The 24,323-nt window shown below is 49.8% G+C and overlaps 1 protein-coding gene across 1 annotated transcript in view; it reads right to left on the bottom strand.

The window, feature by feature from the left end:
- Positions 1-24,323, bottom strand: part of CACNA1E (calcium voltage-gated channel subunit alpha1 E) — a 210,016-nt gene that overhangs the window by 147,364 nt on the left and 38,329 nt on the right. Inside the window, exons 2-4 of the mRNA XM_034779013.1 lie at positions 13,001-13,104; positions 9,897-10,049; positions 7,347-7,528 (exon numbers count right to left, since the gene is read on the bottom strand). Of these exons, the coding sequence (XP_034634904.1) occupies positions 7,347-7,528; positions 9,897-10,049; positions 13,001-13,104 (439 nt within the window). The remainder of the gene's footprint in view (positions 1-7,346; positions 7,529-9,896; positions 10,050-13,000; positions 13,105-24,323) is intronic.

Below are 24,323 nucleotides of genomic sequence, written 5' to 3'. Positions count from 1 at the left end.
AGACCCCGTCTGGAGCAAAACCTGTGGCACCTCCTCTTCTGCCTGGTGGCAAACAAATCCACTTGGGGAGTTCCCCACCTCTGGAAGGTCCTCCGGCTACCTCCAGGAGGAGGACCCACTCGTGATGAGAGGAGAAGTCCCTGCTTAGGTGATCTGCTAGCATGTTCCTGGCACCCGGAAGGTGACACGCTTCTAGATGGATTCCGTGGTCGATGCAGAAGTCCAAGAGACAGAGTTCCTCTTGGCAGAGGGCAGACGATCGTGCTCTGTTGATGTAGAACATCAAGGCTGTGTTGTCCTTGAGGACTCTGACCCCGCTGCCAGATAGGTGAGGTAGGAAGACTGCGCATACTCCTCGCACCACCCTGAGCTCTTTCATGTTTATGTGTAGCGTTGACTCCTTTGGGGAGCACATACCTTGCGTCTGGAGAGTGCTGAGGTGCGTCCTCCCGCAGCCAAGGTCTGAGGCATCCAAAACCAACTCGACTGAGTGAGAAGTGCTGACAAAGGGAACTCCTTCCAGGACTTTCCTGGGTCGGTCCACCATCGCAGCGAGATAAGTACCGTCGTGGGGATGGTGACGACCTTCTCCAGGTGATCCCTGGACCGGGAGTAGACCGTCACTAGCCATTGCTGCAGGGGTCGCATCCAGAGCCTGGTGTGGCATACCACATATGTAAATGCTGCCATGTGCCCTAGTGTGCGTAGGCAAACTCTGGCTGTGGTCAGGGGAAACGCGGAGACTTCCGCAACGAGGTCCATCAATGCCCTGAACTCTCCAGTGGCAGGAACGCCCTGGCACAGGTCGAGTCGAGCACCGCTCCAATGAGTTCTATTCTCTGTACCGGAACTAACTTGGATTTTTTGTTGTTCACCAACAGGCTGAGGTGACGGCACATGGCTAGCAGCACCGCGACGTCCCCTTGGACCTGGAGTTGCTCTTGACGAGCCAGTCGTCGAGGTACGGGTAGACCTGGATACCTGACATTTGAGGTAAGCCGCCACCACTGACATGCACTTGGTAAATACCCGTGGTGCTGTCGGTAGGCCAAACGGAAAGACCGTGAACGGACAGTGGTCAGGACCTACCGTGAACCAGAGGAAGCATCTGTGTCCCTCGAAGATGGTGATGTGGAAATACACATCTTTCAGATCGAGGGCGGCGTACCAGTCTCCCAGATCCAGGAAGGGGATGATGGAGGCCAGGGAGACCATGCAGAACTTCAGTTTTGCTAAGTAGCAGTTCAAGTCCCACAGGTTTAGTATGGGCCACAGACCATCCTTGGCCTTGGGGATTAAAAAGTGTCAGAAATAGAACCCCTTGTTCCTGTACTCCACTGGAACTACCTCCACTGCACTGAGCTGTAGTAGACCCTCTACCTCCTGTACGAGAAGATTCTCATGACAGGGGTCCCTGAAGAGGGATGGGGGTGGTGAAAAGAGGGGGTAGAAAGTAATTGAAGGGTTTAACCCTGTGCCACCGTATTGAGAACCCATCGGTCTGATATTACAAACGCCCACGCAGGGAGGAAGGAAGAAAGGCGGTTGGCAAACAGAGGGGAGGAAGGATCCGGGGAACAGTCCGGTAGGTTGGCCTCGGGCGTATCCTCAAAATGGGTGCTTGCCTGTCTGCTTACTGCAGGTCGAGCCCACCTGGGATGTAGATGGGGATTGGTGGCCAGGGCGTCTCTTGTAGCCCCTGGATCTTTTGTGGGGAGACTCCTAGGGAGGGTGGCTCCCCTGGCTCTGAGGCTGCTGCGGCTTAAACCACTTGCAGGCAGGGCCAGGGACGTACTGGGCCAGTGTTTTTAGGGTTGTACAAGAATCTTTCAGGACACGGAGCTTAATGTCTGTCTGTTCTGTGAACACGGCATGTCCGTCGAAAGGAAGGTCTTGCATTGACTGCTGAGTCTCCAAGGAAAGACCAGAGAAGAGCAACACAAAGCCCTGAGCAATGAGATGGCCAATGCCATGGTACGGTGGCAGTGTCCGCCACGTCCGATGCTGCCTGGAGAGCTGCTCTGGCTGCAGTCCAGCCCTCATCCAGAATTGCCCGGAACTCCTTTCTAGAAGCCTCAGGAAGGGCGTTCTCAAACTTGGTCATGGCCTGCCACATATTAAAATCATAGCAGCCTAGTAAGGGCTGATGGTTGGCCACTTGCAATTGTAGACTGGAGGATGAATAAATATTACACCCAAACAAGTCTAGTCTCCTTGACTTTATTTTTAGAGGTAGCCCCCGGTTGACCCTGTCTCTCCCTGTGGTTGACCGCCTCTACCACTAGGGAATTGGGAGCAGGGTGTGTATAAAGGTACTCGTGACCCTTAGATGGCACAAAGTACTTGTGCTCCACTCTCTTGGAGATCGGAGGCAAGGAGGAGAGGGTTTGCCAGAGGGTATTTGTAATTTTAGAGACCCCCTCATGTAGGGGCAAAGCTTCCCTGGCCAGGGCCACTGGGCAGAGAACATTAAAGAGGGAGTCTGCAGGTTCCTGTAACTTCTCTGCCTGGAGGCCCTGGTTGGCGGTGACCCTCTTTAGCAGCTCCTGATGCCCCTTAGCATCATCCTGGGGCACCGGTGGAGGGGGCCCCACTATGGCCTCGTCTGGTGATGACAAGGAGGAAGCCGGTACCAAGGGGTCCTCCGCACCCATAGGTAGTCTGGGGGCTTGCTCGCCCACTTCCTCCTGTGCCTGTTGGTGCCTTCAGACGAAGCCTCTTGAGTGGGTGGAGGGCGGGAAAGGGTGGTAGCTGGGCTCTCCAAAGCTCCGGACACCGAGCGGGTGGCCTGGGAGGGCTGAGTGAAGCCCCATGGGTTCCACTGTGCCGGCCACAGAGCCTGAGCCCATGGGTCTGGCTGCGGTGCCGCCGACGTAGTCTGCACCATAGGTGCCAGAGCCTGTCCTGCTGCCAGGGAACCTTGCTCCAAACCTGAGCCAGAGCCCGAGCGGTCACTCCCCTGCGACCAGGACGGGGCTGATTGGTGGCTCTGTCCCGATCGGCACCAGTCGCCCCTCCCAGAGTTGGATCTGGCTGACCTCGAAAAGCACCTGGATCAGGGCCTCGGTGACTGGTGATGCTAGGTGGATCCACGATGGCACCTGGGCTGGCGTTCTACACCTCACACTTGAGGAGCGGGAGCGGGATGTGGAGCGGGATCAGGAACTAGAGCAAGCTTGGTGTCGTGAAGATGTAGCCGCATGCGGTGCCGCCACCCTGGGGGATTGGCAACGGTCCGGAGAACGGTACAGTTGGTCCCTCGACCTGTCCCTGGAGCGGTACCGGTGCCACGGAGATTCCGGGAGCCAACTCCGAAACTCCTGCCGGGGGGCGCGTTCCTTCAGAGGTCTGCGCCCGGTTACTGGCGAGCCACGCCTCGAGCCTCTCTGCCCTTGTCCTAGGTCCGGAGACCAGACGGGGCTATGAACCTTCTGCCTATCACAGTCAGAAGCATGTCAGCTACGAGAAGATGATCATTGGTGGGATGTCCCCTGTGATGGGGAGCAGTGCCAGAAAGGTGAGACTGTGATGGTCCCAATGTACGTTTACCCTGGGACCGGGATCCCGCAGGTGCCGGAATGGGTGGCACCGGGAGGTACATAATGTCCTACACCGCTTGGAGGGCCTCCGCCATGGACAGCACCCGGAGCTGACGAGGACCTGCGCCGCTATCCAGGGTAGCCGGCGAGGAGCGGGCTGGGATACACTGCTCGACCTGAGCTGGGGCCCGGGATCCCCAAGGGAGTGAAGAGGCACCCGAGACAGGGCCTTGGTCCACCCCAGACTTGTCCTTTCCCTTGCAGGAAATTGGAGACCTTCCTCGCCCTGTCTTCCGGGGATTCTTGGCTGGAGCCACAGAAGGAGACTGGTACCGGCTCGTAGACAGTACCGGCAGGGCGCTGCACACCAAGGTCACGGTGCTCTGCGCTGAATCGGACCGCTGCTCCGGCATCAGGGTAAGGGCACACTCCATCAGGAGCACCTTCAAATGAATGTCAAGCTCCTTCTTCGTCCTGGGCTTGAAGGACTTGCAGATTTTGCACTTGTCACTAATGTGACTTCGCCCACGCACCGTAAACACCTATTATGTGGATCGCTAAAGGGCCTGGGCCTTTTACAGTGATTGCAGGGTTTAAAGCCTGGGGACTGGGGCATGCCCAAGGCAAAGTCCCTTTAGGGACCTACTAAATCTCTAACCTAACAAACAGGTTGAACTAAACTAGAGGGAAACTATATACAGTAATATTTGCAAGAGGCAAATGAATTCAAACGAACGAAATGCAACAGCTGTAGCTGAAGCGGACAAGTTCCATGCACCGTCACTGGCGGCAGAAGGAAGTGAGGGTGGAGAGGGCCGGTGGTGCCCTATATGCCGCAGCATACACGCGCCACTCCAGGGGGCACCAGAGCCGGTCCCCTACAGATACTGCTGAGGGAAAAGCTTCCGGCACCGGTGCATGTGGCGAGCACACACCCCTAAGTTGAATGGACATGAGCAATCACTTGAAGAAGAACTGAGTTATCACAAGGGCGGCATAGAAACGGCTAGGTGGGGCAGCTGAAGTAGTGGTCTCTGTTTTAGGTGCCTTGTTACAAGAGGATTAGTAAAGACAATTGGACACAGTCCTGAAGCAGATAAAAGGTCTATGGTGTTATGTACAAGGCCATGTGGAGAGGTTAGGAGAGCCAGGTTGACTGCATTCATTAGGAAAGAGGCGCAAAAGAGGGGAAGTATTAGAGGGGCATACAATCCTGAGGACTTCTAGAGAAACAAAACCAGTGCGCCAGGAGAAGAGAAGGATGGATTGGGCATGAGAGGCATTTAAACTAAACGCTTGACTTACACAGAGGGTAAGCTACTAATGTGCCAAAGGCAGCAAGAGGAGCGGTGAATGTACATGCACTGAGAATAAGAGCAAAGCTTTGAGCAGAAAACAAGGTTGCAGAGCACAAAGGCTAGTGAGATAGGCAGGGGGACAGAGATGTGCTGCAGTCCCAATATTCCTAAATGAACAATAGGCTAAGAGGCAGAGAGGCACATTCCCTATCAAGCTCAAGCTGTGTGTAGGAGGAATATGTATATCTTATCTGTACATTAGCTCAATCTCTCATATATGCGTGCACCACAGAGTGAGAGCAACACACTAAGATCCAGCATTCACCCTGATCTTCCCATGCTATTGCAGGACATTGTGTGGGAGACGGCTAAATAATTCTAACAGGCAGCTCCTATTTAAATGCTTCAAAGGAACGGAAAAACCCCCTCAAGGCTTTCTGTGGGAGAAAATCTCATTCCACCTCCTAGTCAGTTCTGCGTGGGCAGCCATCACTACAGTTAAGCCTGTAATCCCATTTATACCCTGAGACACCACTGGTGTCCAAGAAAATTTTCTGTCTTAAATCCCAGGAAGGTGGATTCTGCCACTCCCTTCCAGGGAAGAGAATTCCAGACACTGAAGAGCTACTTAGAAGGCGGAAGAACAAAGCCCCTTTGTGGATTTAACTTACTATCTCTTTGTTTTCCTGCTGTCAAGTATCAGAGGGGTAGCCCTGTTAGTCTGAATCTGTAAAAAGCAACAGAGGGTCCTGTGGCACCTTTAAGACTAACAGAAGTATTCTGTTAGTCTTAAAGGTGCCACAGGACCCTCTGTTGCTTTTTCCTGCTGTGTTTGTTTTACCCAGTCCTCTGCAATCCCCACACACACTCAACTGCTTATTCCCTCCCAGAAAAGCCCTGTGTCTTATATACATGGACTAGGACCCTTCTAAAGTTTGAATAGGCGGTATTGTGTCTCTTGCTGCCACAGGCTTAGGTTAGCAACTCTGCTGACAAAATACACATTCAAACTAAGGGCACCTCTGCATCCAGGCAGCAGAGTTTGCATGATGTGCTGCTCTCCAGTCACTGGGGTTTGCTATTCCCAGATCTCCCCGTGATACACAGGGCCGGCTCCAGGGTTTTGGCCGCCCCAGGCAGCCAAACAAAAAAACAACAAAAAACAAACAAACAAAAATAAAAAGCGATCACGATCTGTGGCGGCAATTCGGCGGGAGGTCCTTCACTCCGAGCAGGAGTGAGGGACCGTCTGCCAAATTGCTGCCGAACAACTGGATGTGCCGCCCCTCTCCGAAGTGGCCGCCCCAAGCACCTGCTTGGTAAGCTGGTGCCTGGAATCGCCCCTGGTGATACATGCCTTTCTACAAACTTCTGTATGGGCTAGACAAAATGGGATATAAACATCCCTGGTGTCAGCAGAAATTATACCAGGGATAGAATCATAGAGTATCAGGGTTGGAAGGGACCTCATCTAGTCTAACCCCCTGCTCAAAGCAGGACCAATCCCCAACTAAATCCTCAAATGGCCCCCTCAAGGATTGAGCTCACAACCCTGGGTTTAGCAGGCCAATGCTCAAACCACTGAGCTATCCCCATCTGGCCCAGTTGTTTTTAATCCATACCTTTAAACCCATATGTAAAACCCCAGCCCCACAAGACACACTGGTCGCAACACCACCTGAGCCACTGTCAGTATCTAACACTTGACAGTAACAGCTTCCTTACAAAGAAACAACCTCAAAACTCTGGCAGCTTCATCAGCACATCAAGGAACCTGCTCCACAAATGTGTAAGGCACAAAATCCCCGTGTCATCATCGCACAACCCCCGCTCCTGCTCTCAAGTGAAACAGCACGGCTAATGCATTTATCGCTCCACTCACAGGAGGCTGCACGTGTTATTGAATTCCAGCCCTTGCCGAGCGCAGTGAAGCACATCTACAGTCATGGCACTGCAGCTGCAATCTTCAATGAAGTTTCGCATATGCAGTGACTGCAGGTCTGTTTGTTCCACTAGGACTGGGACTGGGGATAAATTGTGCCATGAAATGTGCTCATGGTGTGCTGGTTGCAGAAAGGGGTGGGGAGGAAATGATGTGTAGGGCTGACTCTGATCCCACCCACTTTTCCACCCTCAACTGAAGGTTCCTGAGAGCCAGCACAGGGAACAGGTCTTTGCCATTTAACCAGCTCTTTGCAACATGTCACAAATCCAACCACCGATGGGTGCAAAGTCGCACGTGCCTCTCCAATTAATTAGTTTTTCCTCCTTCTCAAAGGTACCCAGATGTGCAGTGGAACCAGAACTGAGCCCAGCCTGCGCTCACCCGTAATTGTACATCCTACCACTAACGAGGAGCCCCGTTTCCATCATCAGCCCAAACAGGAGACCTTGGAGCACAGAGAGCTCCACAGCCTGGAAGCTTTGTTCAGGAAAAACATGCCCCACTTCTGCTTCTCCAACCTGTGGAGCTCCCAAGAGCCCAGTGCACCACTGCAGCCTCACTCACATTGTACAGCACTGTGGTCCACCCTTCCATGGTAATGCACTGGAAGACGGTCAACACAGCAAAGAGGATGTTGTCAAACTGAGTGATCCCGTCGTTGGGACCAATCCACTCCTTGCACTCGTAACCCGAGGGGCATCCCTGTACCCCACATGGATGTGGGGGATCCAGTTCTTCCAGTTCACCTGCAATCACAAAAAAACAATGCCCGGAGGGCACAGAGATCAGGGAGGGGCGGAGGAGAAGACGCAGAGAAGCAGACAGAGCCCAGCCCGGATACCCAGTGGAAGGCGAGGTGGGACAAGCATCCAGCTGTGTTATTAAAGCTTTCACATTTGGGGGGACATTAGGTCACTGGAATGTTCATGGAATCCTGACCTGCAGTACCATGATTTTCCAGTCCCCCCAATTTACTCCCACACTTTCTGACCCTCAACGCTCTGCCAATACATCTCGGGCTTGACCTGAAGCACTCCTTGCTAATGCAACCCCAGAGCCCACATGCCTCTTTTAATGCACTTCACTCCTGACCTGAAACAATGCTGGGCCTTCTGGATTTGGCACCTCCTGAGCAGGGATGGCTGGTTGTGTTGACATATGTCAGTATGTTTTGTCCCATTCTCCCCCAAACCTTGGGCTGTGAACTCCTTGCGGGAGGGACCTCTCCCTTCTTGCCTGTCTAGAAAGCAGCTAATACACAGTGGGCACAACTAATAATAATAAAGAGGCGGCTTTTCTTCTCTGTATTGAAGTATTGTCAACCCTCATGACTTCGTGGCAAGTCTCATGATGCTTGGTGTTTTCCTTAAAGCCCCAGCTCCTGGAATTCTGTGATTACTTGAGCATCTCAGGGTTTTTTTTTTTGTAAATCAAGTTTCTAGCCCTTATAACTGTGAAGAAAATCTTGAAAATGTGACTCAAGTGAACCCAAGAGGGTGAAAAACCCAAAGCAAGTAGAATCCACATTGTATTATTATTCTTATTTTAAATCCAATGATTTGTATGCCACTCTCATGATTTCTGAGTCCTTATTCATGATTTTTGGAACACTTACAGTTGCCCATGCTAAGTCTCAGGAATGGGAACCCTCTCTCTTTAAATGACATCAGCTGGTATTGGAGGTGAAGACAAGACAGATATTGGGGATGGTTTTGACTGATAGAAACCACTCATAACAACATCAGTCACTGGGCCTCAGAGCACATGTGGGCCCATTATGGTCCTTGGGCCCTTTAAGAGCTGGCATTCTGGGAAACATAGTTCTCTAGGAAGGACTGAGAGTCTAGAGGTCACGTGACCAGAGAATCAGCTTTTGGGAACTATATTAAGGGATAGCCTGAGGGCAGTATGGGGAAAGAGGAGGGCTGAGCCTGGAAGGGGCTTGAGAGGGGATTGAGTTGCTTTGTTCTTAGCTGGATTTTACTTTGTTACGCCCTGAGGAAAGAGACTAGAAGTAGGGTTACCATCCATCCGTATTTCCCTGGACATGTCCAGCTTTTGCGTCTCTAAATAGCCATCCGGGAGGAATTGGTAACAAGGTTAAAATGTCCTGGGTTTTTTTCTCCCTCGCCGCCCTCCCTCCCTTCCATGCAGAGTGCGGCTGCTTATTGGGCGGCTCGGCCGATTAAACCACTCCCATTGGCCTCCAGCAGCCAGAGCCCTCCCCTGCTCCCCCCTCCCTCTGTCTGCAGCCCTGTGTAACACACAAACCGACCCACCGGGCAGTGTGTTTTGCAAACACATGGAGCCAGAATGGTAAGGGGGTGGGAAGTGGGAGGGAGTGGATGGGGCGGGGTGGGGGCGGGGCTAGGGGAGGGCTTCCCCCCCAGTGTCCTCCTTTTTGATTGTGGAAATATGGTAAGCCTACTAGAAGTGACTTATAATTGTTTGTATTTACCATCCCTGGCTGGTGAAACTGCCCATTATCTCACAGTAAGGTTATCTTTGGCTGGAATCTATTACAAAACCAACCCATCTCTCCATCCCCACTGGAGAGCTGGCCAGAAAATGGGAAATATAGTCACGACAAATCTGTTTTGGCTGACATTTTTCTAACCGTGAACTTTTGCAACCAGCTCTACGTCACTGCCACCCTCCCTGGCTGATAGCAGGCTCACGGAGAGGATGACAGAGTGTGGCGTTCAGTAAAAGAAGAGAGGAAATCACTGAGCCCAGAGCTCCAATAGGAACATAGCAGCGAGAAGAGGGAGTGACCCCTGAGACCGCCTGACTCCGATTCCATCGGGCATTGTGTGGAAATGGAATTTCTCCCCACTATGCACCAGGGACTAGCAGCTCAGTCTTTTCTCAGCCATTGTCATCGTGTGGTGACAGTTGTGTGTTACAGTCTTAAGTGTCAATGCCACCATGCCACCTGCATCCCGCAGCATGGCTTATGCCTTGCTGCAGCCTGAATCAGACAAGCTGGGGTTCAGCGTGGCAAGGCCACAGAGTGGCTCATGCACAGTAAACCAACTCATCTGAGCTGAAAAGGGCATTGCTCACAACAGCTTGCCATGCACAACACACAGAGTGGGATGGCATCCTGCCTACCTGAATTATTCGTGTAGCAAGCTCGGTGCAGTTTCCCGCTGTAGAACTCCAGGCCGATGATGGCGAACATCAGAATAGCGAAAAAGAGCAGGAGGCCTATTTGGAGAAGGGGCACCATGGCCTTCATGATGGACTTCAACACAATCTGTAAGCCTGGGGAAGAGGAGAGAGGACACAGCTCACTGACCCTCCCACCACCTTGCCCAGTGAACAGCAGAGACGACATCTCTCCCTGTCCCTACAGGAGAGGATCTTGGTAAGAGGATGGTGAGTTACAGAGATGGTGAAGGATCAGTAATCTGCCAAATGGGACCAGGCAAAGCACAGAGTGAAGAAACCTTTGCCAAATAGGCTTGGGAATTTGAATATAGTCTCCTCCCATTTGCCACTCCCATAACTGCCCAGCATCGACTTCTGGGTTTTTGGCAACTTTCTTCTCTCCACTGCAGCTCTCTCTCGGCATATTCCGCCTATGGAATTTCCACTGAGATCTACAGACTTCTGCTCCAGGAGCAAGGGTAGAATGGGCGATAGAGAATGCAGGGAGGATCAGAGAGGAGAACTTTTCCCTTAGAAGAGCAGCATGAGCTAGTGGACAGGACAATGGATTCAGGATGGGTTCTATTCCGGCAGTGCCTGCTGCATGACCACAGGCAAGTCAGTTCACCTGTCTTTGCCTCAGTTTACCCTCAACCCCATGTTTGTATTGTTTATTTAGATTGAAAGCTCTTCAGGGCAAGGATAGTCTCTTACTTTGTATTGTGCAGAACCCAGCACAATGGAGCCCTGATTTAAGGTGGAGACTCAAGGTGCTACCATATAAAAACATCCGCTACTCGTTCGGATTTGCATCCCAAGTGGCAACTCCAAGGTAAACAGGTAGGACCACATTTCAAAGTCCCATCGCAATGGATGAAACATCACCCAATAGCCACTGCAAAAGCACACCTGCATGCAACTGTTTGTGAAAGAAAATCAAGAAACAGTGTCCATGTGCAGATATTTAGTTTGTGCATCCAAATGCACGCATTTGTGCATGTACAACGGGTAAGTGCACATCCTACGTGGCTCCCATGTTGTATGTGGCCTTTGACTGCTTCCCTCTAAACTGCCAACCCGTGCATTCACTTTGGATAACAATGGGGGAAAGCCATCGGGAGCACAAAGAGTTTTGTCAAGTACCTTGCAGAAAGGGAGGTTAAGAATTTTCCCCACTTGACTTTGACAGGGCAAGAGGAGTGCTGACGGCAGTGCCAGGGCAAGAGGAGTGCTGTTGCATTTGGCCCGCATGCTGTGGGCCAAATGCAACAGTGTATGTTCTCCACACCCAGCTCTGTCATAGCACCTCGCTCCTGACCTGGTCTCCCATTTCAGGGCTCTCCTGAGCAGGGACCATAAGTGCTGGCTTGCTGTCAAATTCATACTTTAAAGAGTAGATTTTGTCCTGGTGAAAAGTGCCAGACTGAGACAGGAAAGATGAGGGGTACAAAGAACAGCAGCACAGAAAATCTCTCCCACTATTGCCCTGCAACTGCGCGACCATCTTTGAGGAAGAGATGAGAGGTTCAGTCTCTGTGATTACAAAGCTCCTGGCCTCTCTCTTGAGGCTGTCGACAAGAGAACCACTCACGGGAGAGTGGATCCTGTGACATGGCCCTCTGTGCACTAGGATCTGGGCCAGGACCATCTTACATAGACCACTGACCAGCTCTCAGATGGAAATTGACTTATACAGTATGCAGGGGAGAGAGGCCACCCAGTAGGGTGACCAGATGAGGGGAAGAAAATATCGGGACACATGGGGTGGGAGAGGGCAGAGCAAAAAAAAAAACAACCCAATAGTGCTGCCGGTGGATATCGGGACAAATTGCGTCCCGACCAAAGATTGGTCGGGATGCGGGACAGACACCGAAATATCGGGATGGTCCCGATTTTATCGGGACGTCTGGTCACCCTACCACCCGGTGAGCAAGAGGTGGAAGGCGTCATATCCTATGACAAATCCCTGCGACGATAAACCAAGTCCCATTCAGTCCCATTGAGGACATTCTGCTCGTGACCAAATTCCTTGCTTCCCAGAGGTCTCTCTTCAGAAGGGGGAGCCTCAGGCACTTACTCACAGTCCTCCCTGCCCCCGTCTCACCCCTGTTTATTAACCCAGCAAGCTGTACATTTAGGGCCCAGGACAGGGGTGGATCAGGGGCACCAATAGACTGATTCCTTTACTTATCCCACTGTGTAAAGGGAGGGAGAGAGGAAATACCTAACCACAGCCCTGGAGGAATCCACCCACTGCCTTCTGGGATGGGAGGGGAATTAGAGTCTCTGGCCTTTGTGAATCCTGGGATTCCCAGGTGTGCTCCACCAAAGAGCATTCAGCCTTGTTCTAGATCAGGGCCCCCTGGGGCAGAAGGGACAGGGGGAGGCAAAAGGGGCTATTTCCCCAGCCCTCCCTCAGCCTGAGAGGGCCACCAAACCACGGGGCGTTGTGACCTGGTGTGAGGGGTCACTGAGCCACTCAGGTTTGACCTGATGACCCTTGTTTGGCCCAGCAGCCCTGCCATCACAACAGTGGGGCAACAGGGCCAAACCTTGCGTGCCAGGTCGCAACGCCCAGCATGGGGAGCCAGGCCCATCCCCGCAGCATGGGAACCAAGCCACTTCTGCGGGGTGAGAGCAGGGCGTGCTCGCTCTACCACCACCACTATGCTCCCACCCCCCACAGCATCCCCTCAGTGGTAATTTTTTGGAAAGGGCGGGAACTTAGTTTCAGAATTTACCCCTGGCCCCCCAAACACCTCTGTGTGGCCCTGATCTAGATGCAGGGGTGGGCCCCAAATCCTTGCACGCTGAGTTTACCCCTCTCCCTTCCACATCAACAATGGCAGCTCTCCTGTAGAAAGCTAGGAGAGGGTGCACTCCTCCCTGCTGGAAAACATTGCAGGTGAAATCATGGTACCTCTGAAGTCCATGGGAGTTTTACCGTTGACTTCCATAAGGCCAGGATTTCACTCTCTGTCTCCAGTGGTGGCATGAGTGCTTCCCAATCCCGAGGGACATACACAACTCATGTGCTCCGCCAAAGAGTAGGAGACCGAACTTACTGGGAATGCCTGAGACGAGCTTCAGAGGCCTGAGCACACGCACCGCCCTCAGGGTCCGCAGGTCCACATGGGTGTTGAAGTGAGTTCCAGCCGTGGCGAGGATGCTGCAGCCAGACAACGAGAAAGTGGAGTTATTAGCCACAGAGACCTGGCAGTGCGAACGTGCCCATGAGAGGGAGGCATCGTGACTAGGCCATCACAGACGCAGCATCTGACAGCCTGAACTGGCGCACCTTATCCTCCGGTGAGTCAGCAGCAATTGCTGGGGTCTAAACTTAGCAGTGTTAACAGAGTGATAAAGACAATAATTAAAACAAACACACTGGTGCCAGGATCTGCATTCCCAGCCGGAGTGCAGTGCCATGCAACCCACCCCGCATCGCACCAGGCGAGGAGTCACACTCAGCCTTTGGCTTAGGTCCTCAGCGTTGGCCGGTCAGCATCAGGTGCAGCTCAGGAATGGGGTGGGGATGTTAAACCAACTTCATGTCTCCCTGATCCTGGAGCCGCTGAGCATCAGTTGGGTCCCAAGGCACAACTCAGAGCAGCCTCAAATCTGACTTAAGTTAGCCCCCCAAATTCATTAAGACAGGCAAGAGATCGTCCAGACATAGCAGTTCCCTGACCACACCCTCTACACCAAGAACCAGGAGGGGTGGCCCAGCAGCTGCCAGCACTGCATCACAAAGGGAATGCATAGGGTGCCAATTAAGTCTGTTTTTTCACTAGCAGACCAACCCCAGGTGGCTGCTGGAGCAAGGATCAGGCCCTCGATCAGTGCCAGGAGTCACACGCAGTCTCTGAGTTCAGTGGGCCAACCAGCCATACACTAGAGCACAACATGTGCCTGATTCACTGCTGCTTTTCAGCTCATGCAGCCATTTACATCTGTGCAAAGTGTGCCCAAAACACCCCCAAATAAGACAGGTAATGTTGGACACCCGCTTTGCACAGGAGCAAGTGATCACAGTGCATGGCCATGGAGAACCAGGCCCCGCGATTCATGCCCAGCTGCTTTAACCATTAGCAATGCTATGTAATTATGCTCTGGGTTTTTAGACTGCCGGGACGGTGCTCTTCAGATCTGTACTTTGTCTTCTTGGGATCAATTTAATCTCTCTCCAGGGCACTATCAGTCTGGAGCAGAGACAGCACTCAGAAGCTCAGAGTCTTTGCCCAGGTGGTTAGCAACACGTCTCAGGATTAATGCTCCGAAGGCTCAAGGTACCAGGCTCCCTGAACCTGGCAGTGCCACAGAACAGCAGGACAAGGATGGAGAGGAGACTTAAGAATTAAAATGTAATCAGCAATCAGGGTGGGCATGGGAAGCAACAACTGGGATGGGTTCCTTCTGCAGGGAAGTTATATACCCACCCGGCCTCAGCTGTGTTGACCCAGATGGCACGCTCTGCACGGGTGTGACTGGCAGTGCCAGGCTGGATCGTGGGTGCTGCGTGTCACAAGGCAAGATGGAGGGCCAGGCTGGGATTAGACTTTCACAGGTAGGCAAGAGGAGGTGCTGGGGATTCCCTCTTGAGCAACCCCACCCAAGGGTCAAGCACAACAGTAGTGCTGGAAAGCCAGGACTGCTCAGCCCTGGCTCCTGCTGGCTGAGGGCACGTAGGGGCAGAGCTGGGATCCCGACAGACATAGAGTTCACAAGGCTGCCCAGAATGTTTTAGAAGGAGGAGGGAGGCAAGCAGGGAAGACAGATGGAGAGTGGGGCAGGAGGAGGAAGCGACCTCAGAGCTGTTTGCAGCAATCCAAAAACCAAGGAAAACTGGGTCATTGTTCCACTAATTCACCTAATTACAGGCCAGAGCAGCTCTGTGCTAGGTCTCTTGTGTGCTGCGCAATTAGCAATCTTCTCGCTCTCTCTCTTCTCTCCCCCCCTCCACCATGTACAGTAGGTACAAACCTACCCCCTTCAGTAACCAGAGTTCTGTTTCCTAGGATACACAGACAGGAGAAATGATCTAACATCATCAAAATAGCTCATTGCATCTGATTTTTCTCCCTTTCTGTTTATCATACTGGATTCGAAAGGGGTGACAAGCACCAGGAGAAAAATCTGAGCCAGGCGCCTGCTTAATCTGGGAGACGGCTGCAGCGGTGGTGTTCTGGTCCGACAGTCTCATGCCTGGCCACCTAATCCCACAATATCCCATCCAGAATCATGGTAAGATCCATAGGCTCCTACCACATGCATCCCCTTACCCCCCACAACCAGAACCCGGCTTCAGCTGCTCCATCAGGGGCCAGACATGCTGCACATAGCCCCAGGCTAGAGACAGCCTCCACTTCCCACCCTCAGGGTGGGTGCACTTCTGCTGCCATGACTAGCCCTCCTCCCCTCCAAATATGCCCCAGGGAGGGAATTTGGATGAGAAACCAGGCAGCCGTGAAAAGGGAAGATCTGGTGGAACACAGGGAGCCTCAGGGAGGGTGTCGTGGGAGAGAAATGGGAGGAGAGGACATGGAGTAGCGAAAGGCAGGACTTGACACTAGAGTTGCGGCGCGAGGAAGAAAGCCCAAGGAGCAGTGGGGAGGGATTAGGTAGCAGACCTTGCCACAGGGGCAAAATGGGGAAGAAGACAGGAACAGAAACATGAGTAGCAATAGGGGACAAAGGGAAAACAGAGTGGGAAGCAGGTGGGAACTGGGAGTGGAGGAGAGAGCAAAGGGGTTGGCTTCAGGCTGCAGAGAAATGAGCCACCAAGAAACTTTGTCTCCCCATGTTAGACTTGTCCATCCCTGCATCTCCTGCCCAAGGAAACTTCTGCCCCCCAAACACATCCCACAGCCATTCCCAGACTTCTCCACTAGCACTCCCTCTTCACCATGTAACCCCAGCCATCCCCACCATGCCTGACCGACAGCCTTTAGTCCACTCCCAAAGCACCCTATCACGCTCTGCCCGATGCTCCCCCTTCAGCCACCATCAACAGGCTTCATCGGCCCAGATCCTTCTCTGGACTTCCCCACTGTGCCCCACCCATGGAGTCTCTCCTGCCGCTGGGGTCTCCCACAATGCCTCCCTAGCACCTCCCGCTCTGCCCTAGAGGCTCCACAGCAAAGGCGTACGAAGGCCATTTTAAAAAACCTGAAGAGGATTCTAATGTTACGGTTTCCAGAAAACCTTGATAGCAAACAAACGAGAGAGACTGGAAAACATCCAGTCTAGACTGCTCAGAGAAGGGAGCTGGAACAAAGCCAGGGAAGTGGCAAATAGCCAGGCAGCTTCTGATGAGGATGGCATGTGTGCGTTTAATGGGCCTTGCTTTCCAACCTCCCACAGTCATAGTGGTGACATGCTGCATTATGCAGTGGCCTGGACCCGGCAAAGATGTGGCCAGCTGTTGCACTTTGGGTGGTTATGGGCTCCCCTCTTCCTCTAGAGGAGGAGGTGGGTTTGTACTGCGAGTCCTTGCTTTAAAGCCCAGAGAACTAAGAGGTTTGGGACCTGCACCTCTCCTCTGATCCAATACTCCTACAGAAAGAGGAGTTTCTAAGTGGGTGTTTCCTGGAGAGGTCCTCACCCCGTGCACTCACCTCGCCTGATCCACAACAGCTCCACTCTGTTGGCATGCTGGTAGCCTCCTTCCCCCCACAGGTATTTGAGAAAGGAAGGGCATGACAGGAGCTGAGGTCGGATACAGTTTGGGGTTCATTTCATCTCTGCTTGGCTATTTTCCAGTTTGAAGGGGACGGGAGCTGCTGGCTTTTGCCTGTTTTGCCACTGTGCTTTTAGCCCCCAGTTCAGCAAGGGTACCTATGCACGTATCTTATTTTAAGTGAGTCGCCCCATTGACTACAATTAGACACAGGTGTAAATATCTCACTGAATGGGGGCCTTAATTAAGTCAAGGGTGCCTAGAAGCCCAGGATGGCTGCTTTGTTAAACTGGCTGTAAAGTCAAAATCAATAGACATTGTAAGTTGTGGTTGCACTGTAGTACAGTATCTAGGAGGGGGCAGGCAGAGAAGCTGAGATTTCTCTCCTTCCTTTGACTGGTAACTATAGCCCAGGCAGTCACAGCTGGCTCTCCACTTCTCCTGCAGAAGGAATTCTAGTGTTACACTCTGGCCAACTTATCGTGCATTTTAGAGCTGTACCAAATCCATGCTTTAGGTTGCAGGGGTACCGAAGAACCTTTCCTTCAGCCTCACATGCCTCCAACTTTTGGGGTCTGAATGAGCCTCAAATGTCCAAGCAAAACCCAATGTGAAACCACCAAGTTTGATACAGTTTTACACCTAAACTATCTGAACCTGCATCCAAGTAGACAAAGACCCGGCCTCGGTGACACCCACCTGTCGGCTGGACAACAGCAGTCTGATATACTTGGGCAGGAAGCCCGCAGTGCTTAGGAAATTCCAGTGCTACTGAACACTGTGGTGCATCTCGTCAGCAACACAGGCCACCATAAGCACATCAAACCTGTCCTCTGCTCCCTACGCCGACTTCCCATAGAACATGAAATCAAGTTCAAGGGTCTTATCTGCAGGGTTCTCAGCAGCTTTGTCCCAGGGTATCTAAAAGACCATCTATATCATGGGGCACAATGGAACTCTTTGCCACAAGGGTAAAGCTAGTCTGGGCAGGAACCAGAACTTCCTCAGGGGCCAGTCTGAGCCTGTGACTTGAACTCTCCCAGGAACAAAGGACCATGGCAAACCTCCCCACCTTGTGCTCCCAGCACAAAGTGCATTTCTTTCCCTGGCCTTCTCTAACAGAAACACTATTGGAAGGCACACAGATACTACAGGGATGAGAGCACTATAAGAACCTATATAGAATACTTTTGACACAAAGCCGTAAATTAACCCCAATTTATTTGAAGCATTGGGGACCTTTAGATGAGCCTTCTCTGAGGAACCCTGTATCAGGATGATACACACCGCTCTCAATTAGTGACTAAGAGAAGGATTCTCTTATGGCAATGTGAAATACTCACTGTCCCCACTTGGGAGTGTGGGGCCCATGGATCATTTCAGAGCAGGCTTTAACAGATTATTTAAGCAAGACACCTGATGTGCCGAGTAGCAGACAGCTCTGAAATCTGCTTGCAATCAAAAGGATCACCCCGGGTATTTTTCCTTCTAGGGTCTGACTGTCAGAAAGATGAGCTTGCATTACACACACAAAAGCAGAGAGTCAACACCCAATGGAGTATGCAACTGCCCTTGCACAGACTTTGATATTCACAACAGGTGTCACGGAAGAGTAAAGAAATGATTGGATCTCTCAGATAAATTGCTGAACAGGCTCTTGAGCATCCATTCCAGCATGCAAGTGTATACTTGTCTCCGAACCCATGGATCCCCATCTCAACACCCCCAAACTCTGGAGAAGTTTCTGACCCATTTCTGAAGACCATCTCTAATTATTAGTAGCGCACTCAAATAGGAATATTCCTTTGCATGTCTGTAGCCCCTTCCATCTGAGGATCTCACAGCACTTTACATAAATGAATGAATTAAGCCTCCAAGCACCCCTGCAAAGCAGAGAAAGGTTCTTACCCTATTTTCCAGTTGAGGAAACAGAGGCAGAGACAGACTTTGGTTGAGATGTTCAATACCAGGTGAAGAATTGACCCCCACCCAGTCTAAAATCAGAGAAGGCACATGGACCAGGACTGACACAGAGATCCATGTGGTTGTTACCACCAGAGGAGGTGGTATTTAGACATTTCTTAAAGGAGGTGAGGAATGGGGTGTGGCAACCATTAACCAGGGAGCTGTTCCAAGCACGAAGGAGGCACTGAGTCCAAAGTGGGTCCAAGGCACCTCTCAATCTGCCACGCCCGAGGTGGGATGCAACATGTGGCAAAGACTCAAATGAGGGTCAGAAACAAAAATCATTCAGGGTACTTCAAATGTTGCAGGATTCTTCTCTGGGTATAAATAATGATTTCTAGATCCTCCACTTCATGGTTCTTCATTTCTGGCACAAATATTATTCAAAAATAAAAGCGAGCAGATGCCAAATGTGTGCAGAATGCAGGAGCTTTGGGACTAAAATGAGTGGCCTCCCTCGGAACAGGCACTTTTGAATTAGTCAAAAGCTGGGTGAACCAACCCCCCAGATCCAAACATACTTGAACCTTTGTACCTCTGGCTCATCTCCACTCATTGGGCAGAGACTATTTAGGTCACATTTGATATTAAGATTCCCTTTGTAAAGGGTTAAGAAATGATTCTGAGATGTCTCAGTAAATGACTAATCAAGACTAGAATACAACACACCACTCGGTTTTTTTAGAACCATAGTTTAGGAACTCCCATAATGTAGTCTACTGAGCTGTGTGTCACCATCTAACACACGCTCAAGTCAAGTATGTTACAACAGGTACAATTTTCATAAGCATCTCAGAGCCAAAGGTATCTTCCTATTTGACAATCCCACTGGGCACCTATCGGCATCTTTAGGTACCTAAATACTTAATACAGTCCTAAAACTTAGACATTTATAAAAAATTTTACCCAACATCTATTAATCATGTATTAAGCTTTTTAAAACTACTTCTAATTGGAACCTTATTATATAGAGTGACCCATATTTGCATGTGTATGCAATTCTGATTTACTGAAAAGAATCTCATCTGTATGACATTTTGTTCTCCATTTCCTACAAATCAAATTACTCAGGGCAAGATCTGAATCTGAAATCATTTGGGAAAAATCATCTTTGGGTTATTTTTTATTATTTCCTTTTCTCCGTGCTAAGCGGCTGCAATGTTACAAAGACAATTTAAAGAGCTCAAGCAATTGTACCAAATACACCAAAATGAAATAAGGAACAAACCTGAGTATAGAAAAACATGGAAACCTGTTTAAGGCAATATAGAAAACAAGCTAGAACTAAGCTGTATACAGACTATCAACCCATGTATTTTGGGATATAAAACAACCAATCACTGCCTGGGGTTAGGAAGGAACTTTCCTTTCCTAGTCTCCCATGGACATCTTGTTGCAGAACTTTTCATTACGGGGTTCCTTGCTCCTTCTTCTGAAGCATCTGGTGCTGGTCATTGTTAGAGAGAGATACTAGAGTAGATGGACCATTGGAATTGCCAGACTGGATCAGACCAATGTCCTTAGAACAATTTAAATTCTATCTAACAGCTATAATAAACACAATTTATCCAAGGCTGAAGCACCAATAATTATTCCTTATTTTTAGATAGAGACCCAAACTAAAATTATATCTCACAGTCCAAGTTATCTGAAAAAGCTGCCAGATTGGTCTATAAGAATCCCAGTGATCTCATACTTTTCATCACACATACTGACAAAAGAGAGTGAAGGCGTTTTATAGGTCATGCAGGCAAAGGGTTAGTTTTTAACTCCTGAAGAAAAAGAAAAAAAGATTTCAGGTGAGAAGAGAGCAGAGAGAATCTATTTGCATGATGCAAATGAGGGCAGAGGCAGGAGGGGATGTATGGGCTAATGAGCAAAGTGCAACTGATTAGGGAGCAATCACAGGCAGAAAAAACACGCCTTGGCAAATCTGATATTTTGTGTGCGCAACTGGGTGATTATTTATTTACAGCATTTCAGTTTAATTAGAAAGCTCCACTCTGTAACTGTGTGCTTGTACATTCTTTGGCCCTGACTCTGATCACCCTCCACCAATGTAATTCCATCGGGTCAATCTCACCTACTGCAAATTGGCGATGCTCTATTAAAGTCAATGGAGCGACACTGATTTGCACCAGCTGAGGACCTGGCCCCAATGCTGTTACTCCTGATCTATCCCAGGGTGAGGGAGAAAAAAGTCAGACCCCTTTTGCTTAAGAACAAAAATGTATATAAAAATTTTCATTGCAACAAAGCTCTCGCCCCACCACAAATAAAGCTCTTCCCCTCAATATCCCATTCCCCAAGTCGGTGGTTTGAAAGACAGAAAAAAATCAGGTTTCAGAGTAGCAGCCGTGTTAGTCTGTATCCGCAAAAAGAAGAACAGGAGTACTTGTGGCACCTTAGAGACTAACAAATTTATTAGAGCATAAGCTTTCGTGGACTACAGCCCACTTCAATCAGTGTCTCACAAGTGCTCTGAAGATCAACAAATCTGGGCTCTGTGGAAACAAGAAAATTGACTGGAGACTTGATTCTCCTCTCACTCACACAAGTTCTATTCTGGTGCAAACTGCATCTACTGTACTTCAGAATATTGACACCAAAGTCTGTGAGGTCAGAAGCAGGATCTAAGTGTGCAGCTGCACACACACAAAAACATCCCTGTTCCTGATACCCCACTGCCCTGCACTTGGATAATCATTAACAGCTGTTCAAGTAAGGGCAAATTTCTAATTTGGGAGCATTTCACACCCTATTTGCTTTCATTTTGCACTGGCAGAAATGACTAAACAAAGTGTCAGGCCTCATGTGTCCAGTTGTCAGGGTACCCTCCCCACTCTGAACTCTGGGGTACAGATGTGGGGACCCGCACGAAAGACCCCCTAAACTTATATTCCACCAGCTTAAGTTAAAAACTTCCCAAAGGCACAAATTCCTTTCCTTGTCCTTGGACGGTATTGCTGCCACCACCAAGTGATTTAAACAAACATTCAGGGAGGGGCCACTTGGACCCTACCCCCCCCCCCCCAAATATGCCCCCAAGCCCCCTTTCTGGGGGGGAAGAGGGCTTGAGAATAATATACCAACCAATAGGTTAACAAAGTGAGCACAGACCAAATCCCTGTTTTTTAGGACACTGAAAATCAATCAGGTTCTTAAAAGAAGAATTTTATTAAAAAAAAAGTAAAAGAGTCACACCTGCAAAATCAGGATGGAAGATAATTTTACAGGGTAAATAAAAAGATTTAAAACCCAAAGGATTCCCCTCTGACTCTGCTCCCCAGTTACAAAACAGGAATAAAATTACCTCTTAGCATAGGGAAAATTCACAAGCTAAAACAAAACACAATCTAACGCATTTCCTTTCTATTACTTACAATCTCTGTAATTTTAGATGTATTATTTCAGGATCTTTTTAGATGTTTTTTCCTGCTCTGGTCCCTCGCTCTGTCCGAGAGGGCACACACAAAGAGAGCACAAACAAAACCTTCCCCCCCGCCCCAGATTTAAAAGTATCTTCTTTCCCCATTGGTCCTTCTGGTCAGGTGCCAACTAGGTTAATTGAACTGATTAACCCCTTACAGGTAAGTGATTCTGTACCTCTGGCCAAGAGGGATTATATGTTACTGCATACATAAAGGTTGTTACTCTTGCCTTTATATTTATGACACCAGTTTTACTCATTATGCCCCCTGAACAACAAACGTTTTAGTGACGAAAAGCGCCGGTGTGGACAGTGCTTCGTTGGCAGGAGCTGCGCTCTTGGCAATGAAGCTACCACTCCTTGATGGAGGTGGTTTTATTTTGTCGCCGGGACTGCTCTCTCCAGCTGATAAAGATTGGCCACACAGTGCACCTTACAATGGCTTGGCTGCAGCAGCACAGCCATGCCGTGTAAGGTGCGCAGTGTAGACATAGCCTTAAATGAGTTATTCACACACCCATCTCCCCCTCTCCTTCCCTTCTCCTGATTGCAAAGCTAAGAATAAGGGCAACATTCCTTTCATCCTTATCCTGGGATTAGGCAGAGGGGTTAGCGAGATAGATGGAAATCTACCTGCAAAGGGCTTCAGTACAGGCACATGATTTTAAACCAGGCAGGTGGCAGTCCCTGTTGTTGGCTATATGATAAGAGATACCTACAAAGATATTCCTTGATTAGATTTGCACACTGAGATTCACTACCATTTTCTTTTCAGATTATTATTTCCAGGATTGTCAACTGACCAATGAGCAAATTACATTTATAATGAAATCGAAAGGCCCCTCAAGGGTTACTCAGCCACTTATTCTGCTAGGGAGGCTCCGTCACAATTAATAGAGCGGGTCACATTATTCATTGCAAATAAATTACCAGATTAATTTAGCCCTTTTTTTCTGCTGGTGAATCAATCCCAGTTTGTGCAAATGGATCCATTATTATTACATGTTTGCCCAGTACTTCAGACAATCCAATTTCAGCCTAGGGAATGTTTGCAAACTGTTCACTTGGACTCTCCATTATATGTTATTCCTGATTGTTCACTTAAGCCACGTGGCATTGCTACCAGTCCCTGCTTGGATTGACTGAAACATGTGAACAGGGGAAGAGAAAATAATGATGAGTGAATTCACATTCCCCAGACATCTGTGCAAATAAAATCCCACTCCTGCGAATCTCCACAAAGAAAGACTAAGAGAGGGTACGGGCATGGACAACACAAACAACCACTCAGAATTCAAATGACTGTTTGTGAACAAGCTGCTCACCCACTCACACAGTTAAACAGAAGGGAAAGGTAAACATCTGGAAATTACTGACATTTGTCTACATTCCTACTCCTTTTCCCCAAGGATGCAATTCCTACACCAACAGTCTCATCATCAAACTCCTCTTGAACTACTCCTCAGCTCTGAAATGCCAATAAAGTTGTACCCCATGGCCTAGTGACTCTCTAGATGTTGTTTTATGTTGTCCAGAGATCATCTTGGTAGCAGGCACCTTTCCCAAGCTGCTGTAAAACACAGTCCACACAATGGGCCCACATCTTCAGCTGGTATACATTAATGAATTACAATAGCTTCCGTGGAACTACACCAATTTACACCAGCTGAGATCTAGCCCATTATGCAGAGTCCAGGCTCACCTTTCCTTGTTCAACTTTATTAACAAAAATAAAATGATGTTCAGCCGAAGCCTTGTCTTCAGTCATGGCTACTGCTTTTGGGTTCCTACCTCAGGACTGGTCAGTCCACACCCTAGGTCCTTTCTGCCTCAGATACAAGATCTCTGTAGACAGAAGGCCACTCCCTCTTCCATTAAACCTATAAACAAGCCACACCTGCAGCACTGAGTCAGCAAGATTCATTTAGCATCTCCTTAACCACACCTGCTGACAGGGCTGGCTCACAGAATTGCCAGCCTGCTCCTGAGACGGCCACCCCCATTGGCTCTTTACCCTCTTAGAGTCTCTTAGCTATTCTGTATCTGGATACTTTAACCCCAGTCAACAGCAAAGTGACCAGTTTCTTCAGAGGCATACTGCTTGAGAGCTGGTTTGAAACTGCACAAACTGCTGAGCAAAGCACTGCAATCAGGGCTTGGGGAGCATCCATCCCATACCCTGTGGGCCAGGCCTACTGCCCACAGCTACAATGTATCCAATATACTTACGGTCATGCAATGTGGGGATGCAGCACCATGGTGTGACAGCAACTGAGGCTAGATGCTGAGATGTACTAGAGCTTTGCTTGGCAAG

The sequence above is a fragment of the Trachemys scripta genome, chromosome 8 (genome assembly GCF_013100865.1).
Source record: "Trachemys scripta elegans isolate TJP31775 chromosome 8, CAS_Tse_1.0, whole genome shotgun sequence".
In the NCBI taxonomy this organism is placed as follows: domain Eukaryota; kingdom Metazoa; phylum Chordata; order Testudines; family Emydidae; genus Trachemys; species Trachemys scripta.
This window is presented reverse-complemented; position numbering and strand designations above follow the sequence as displayed.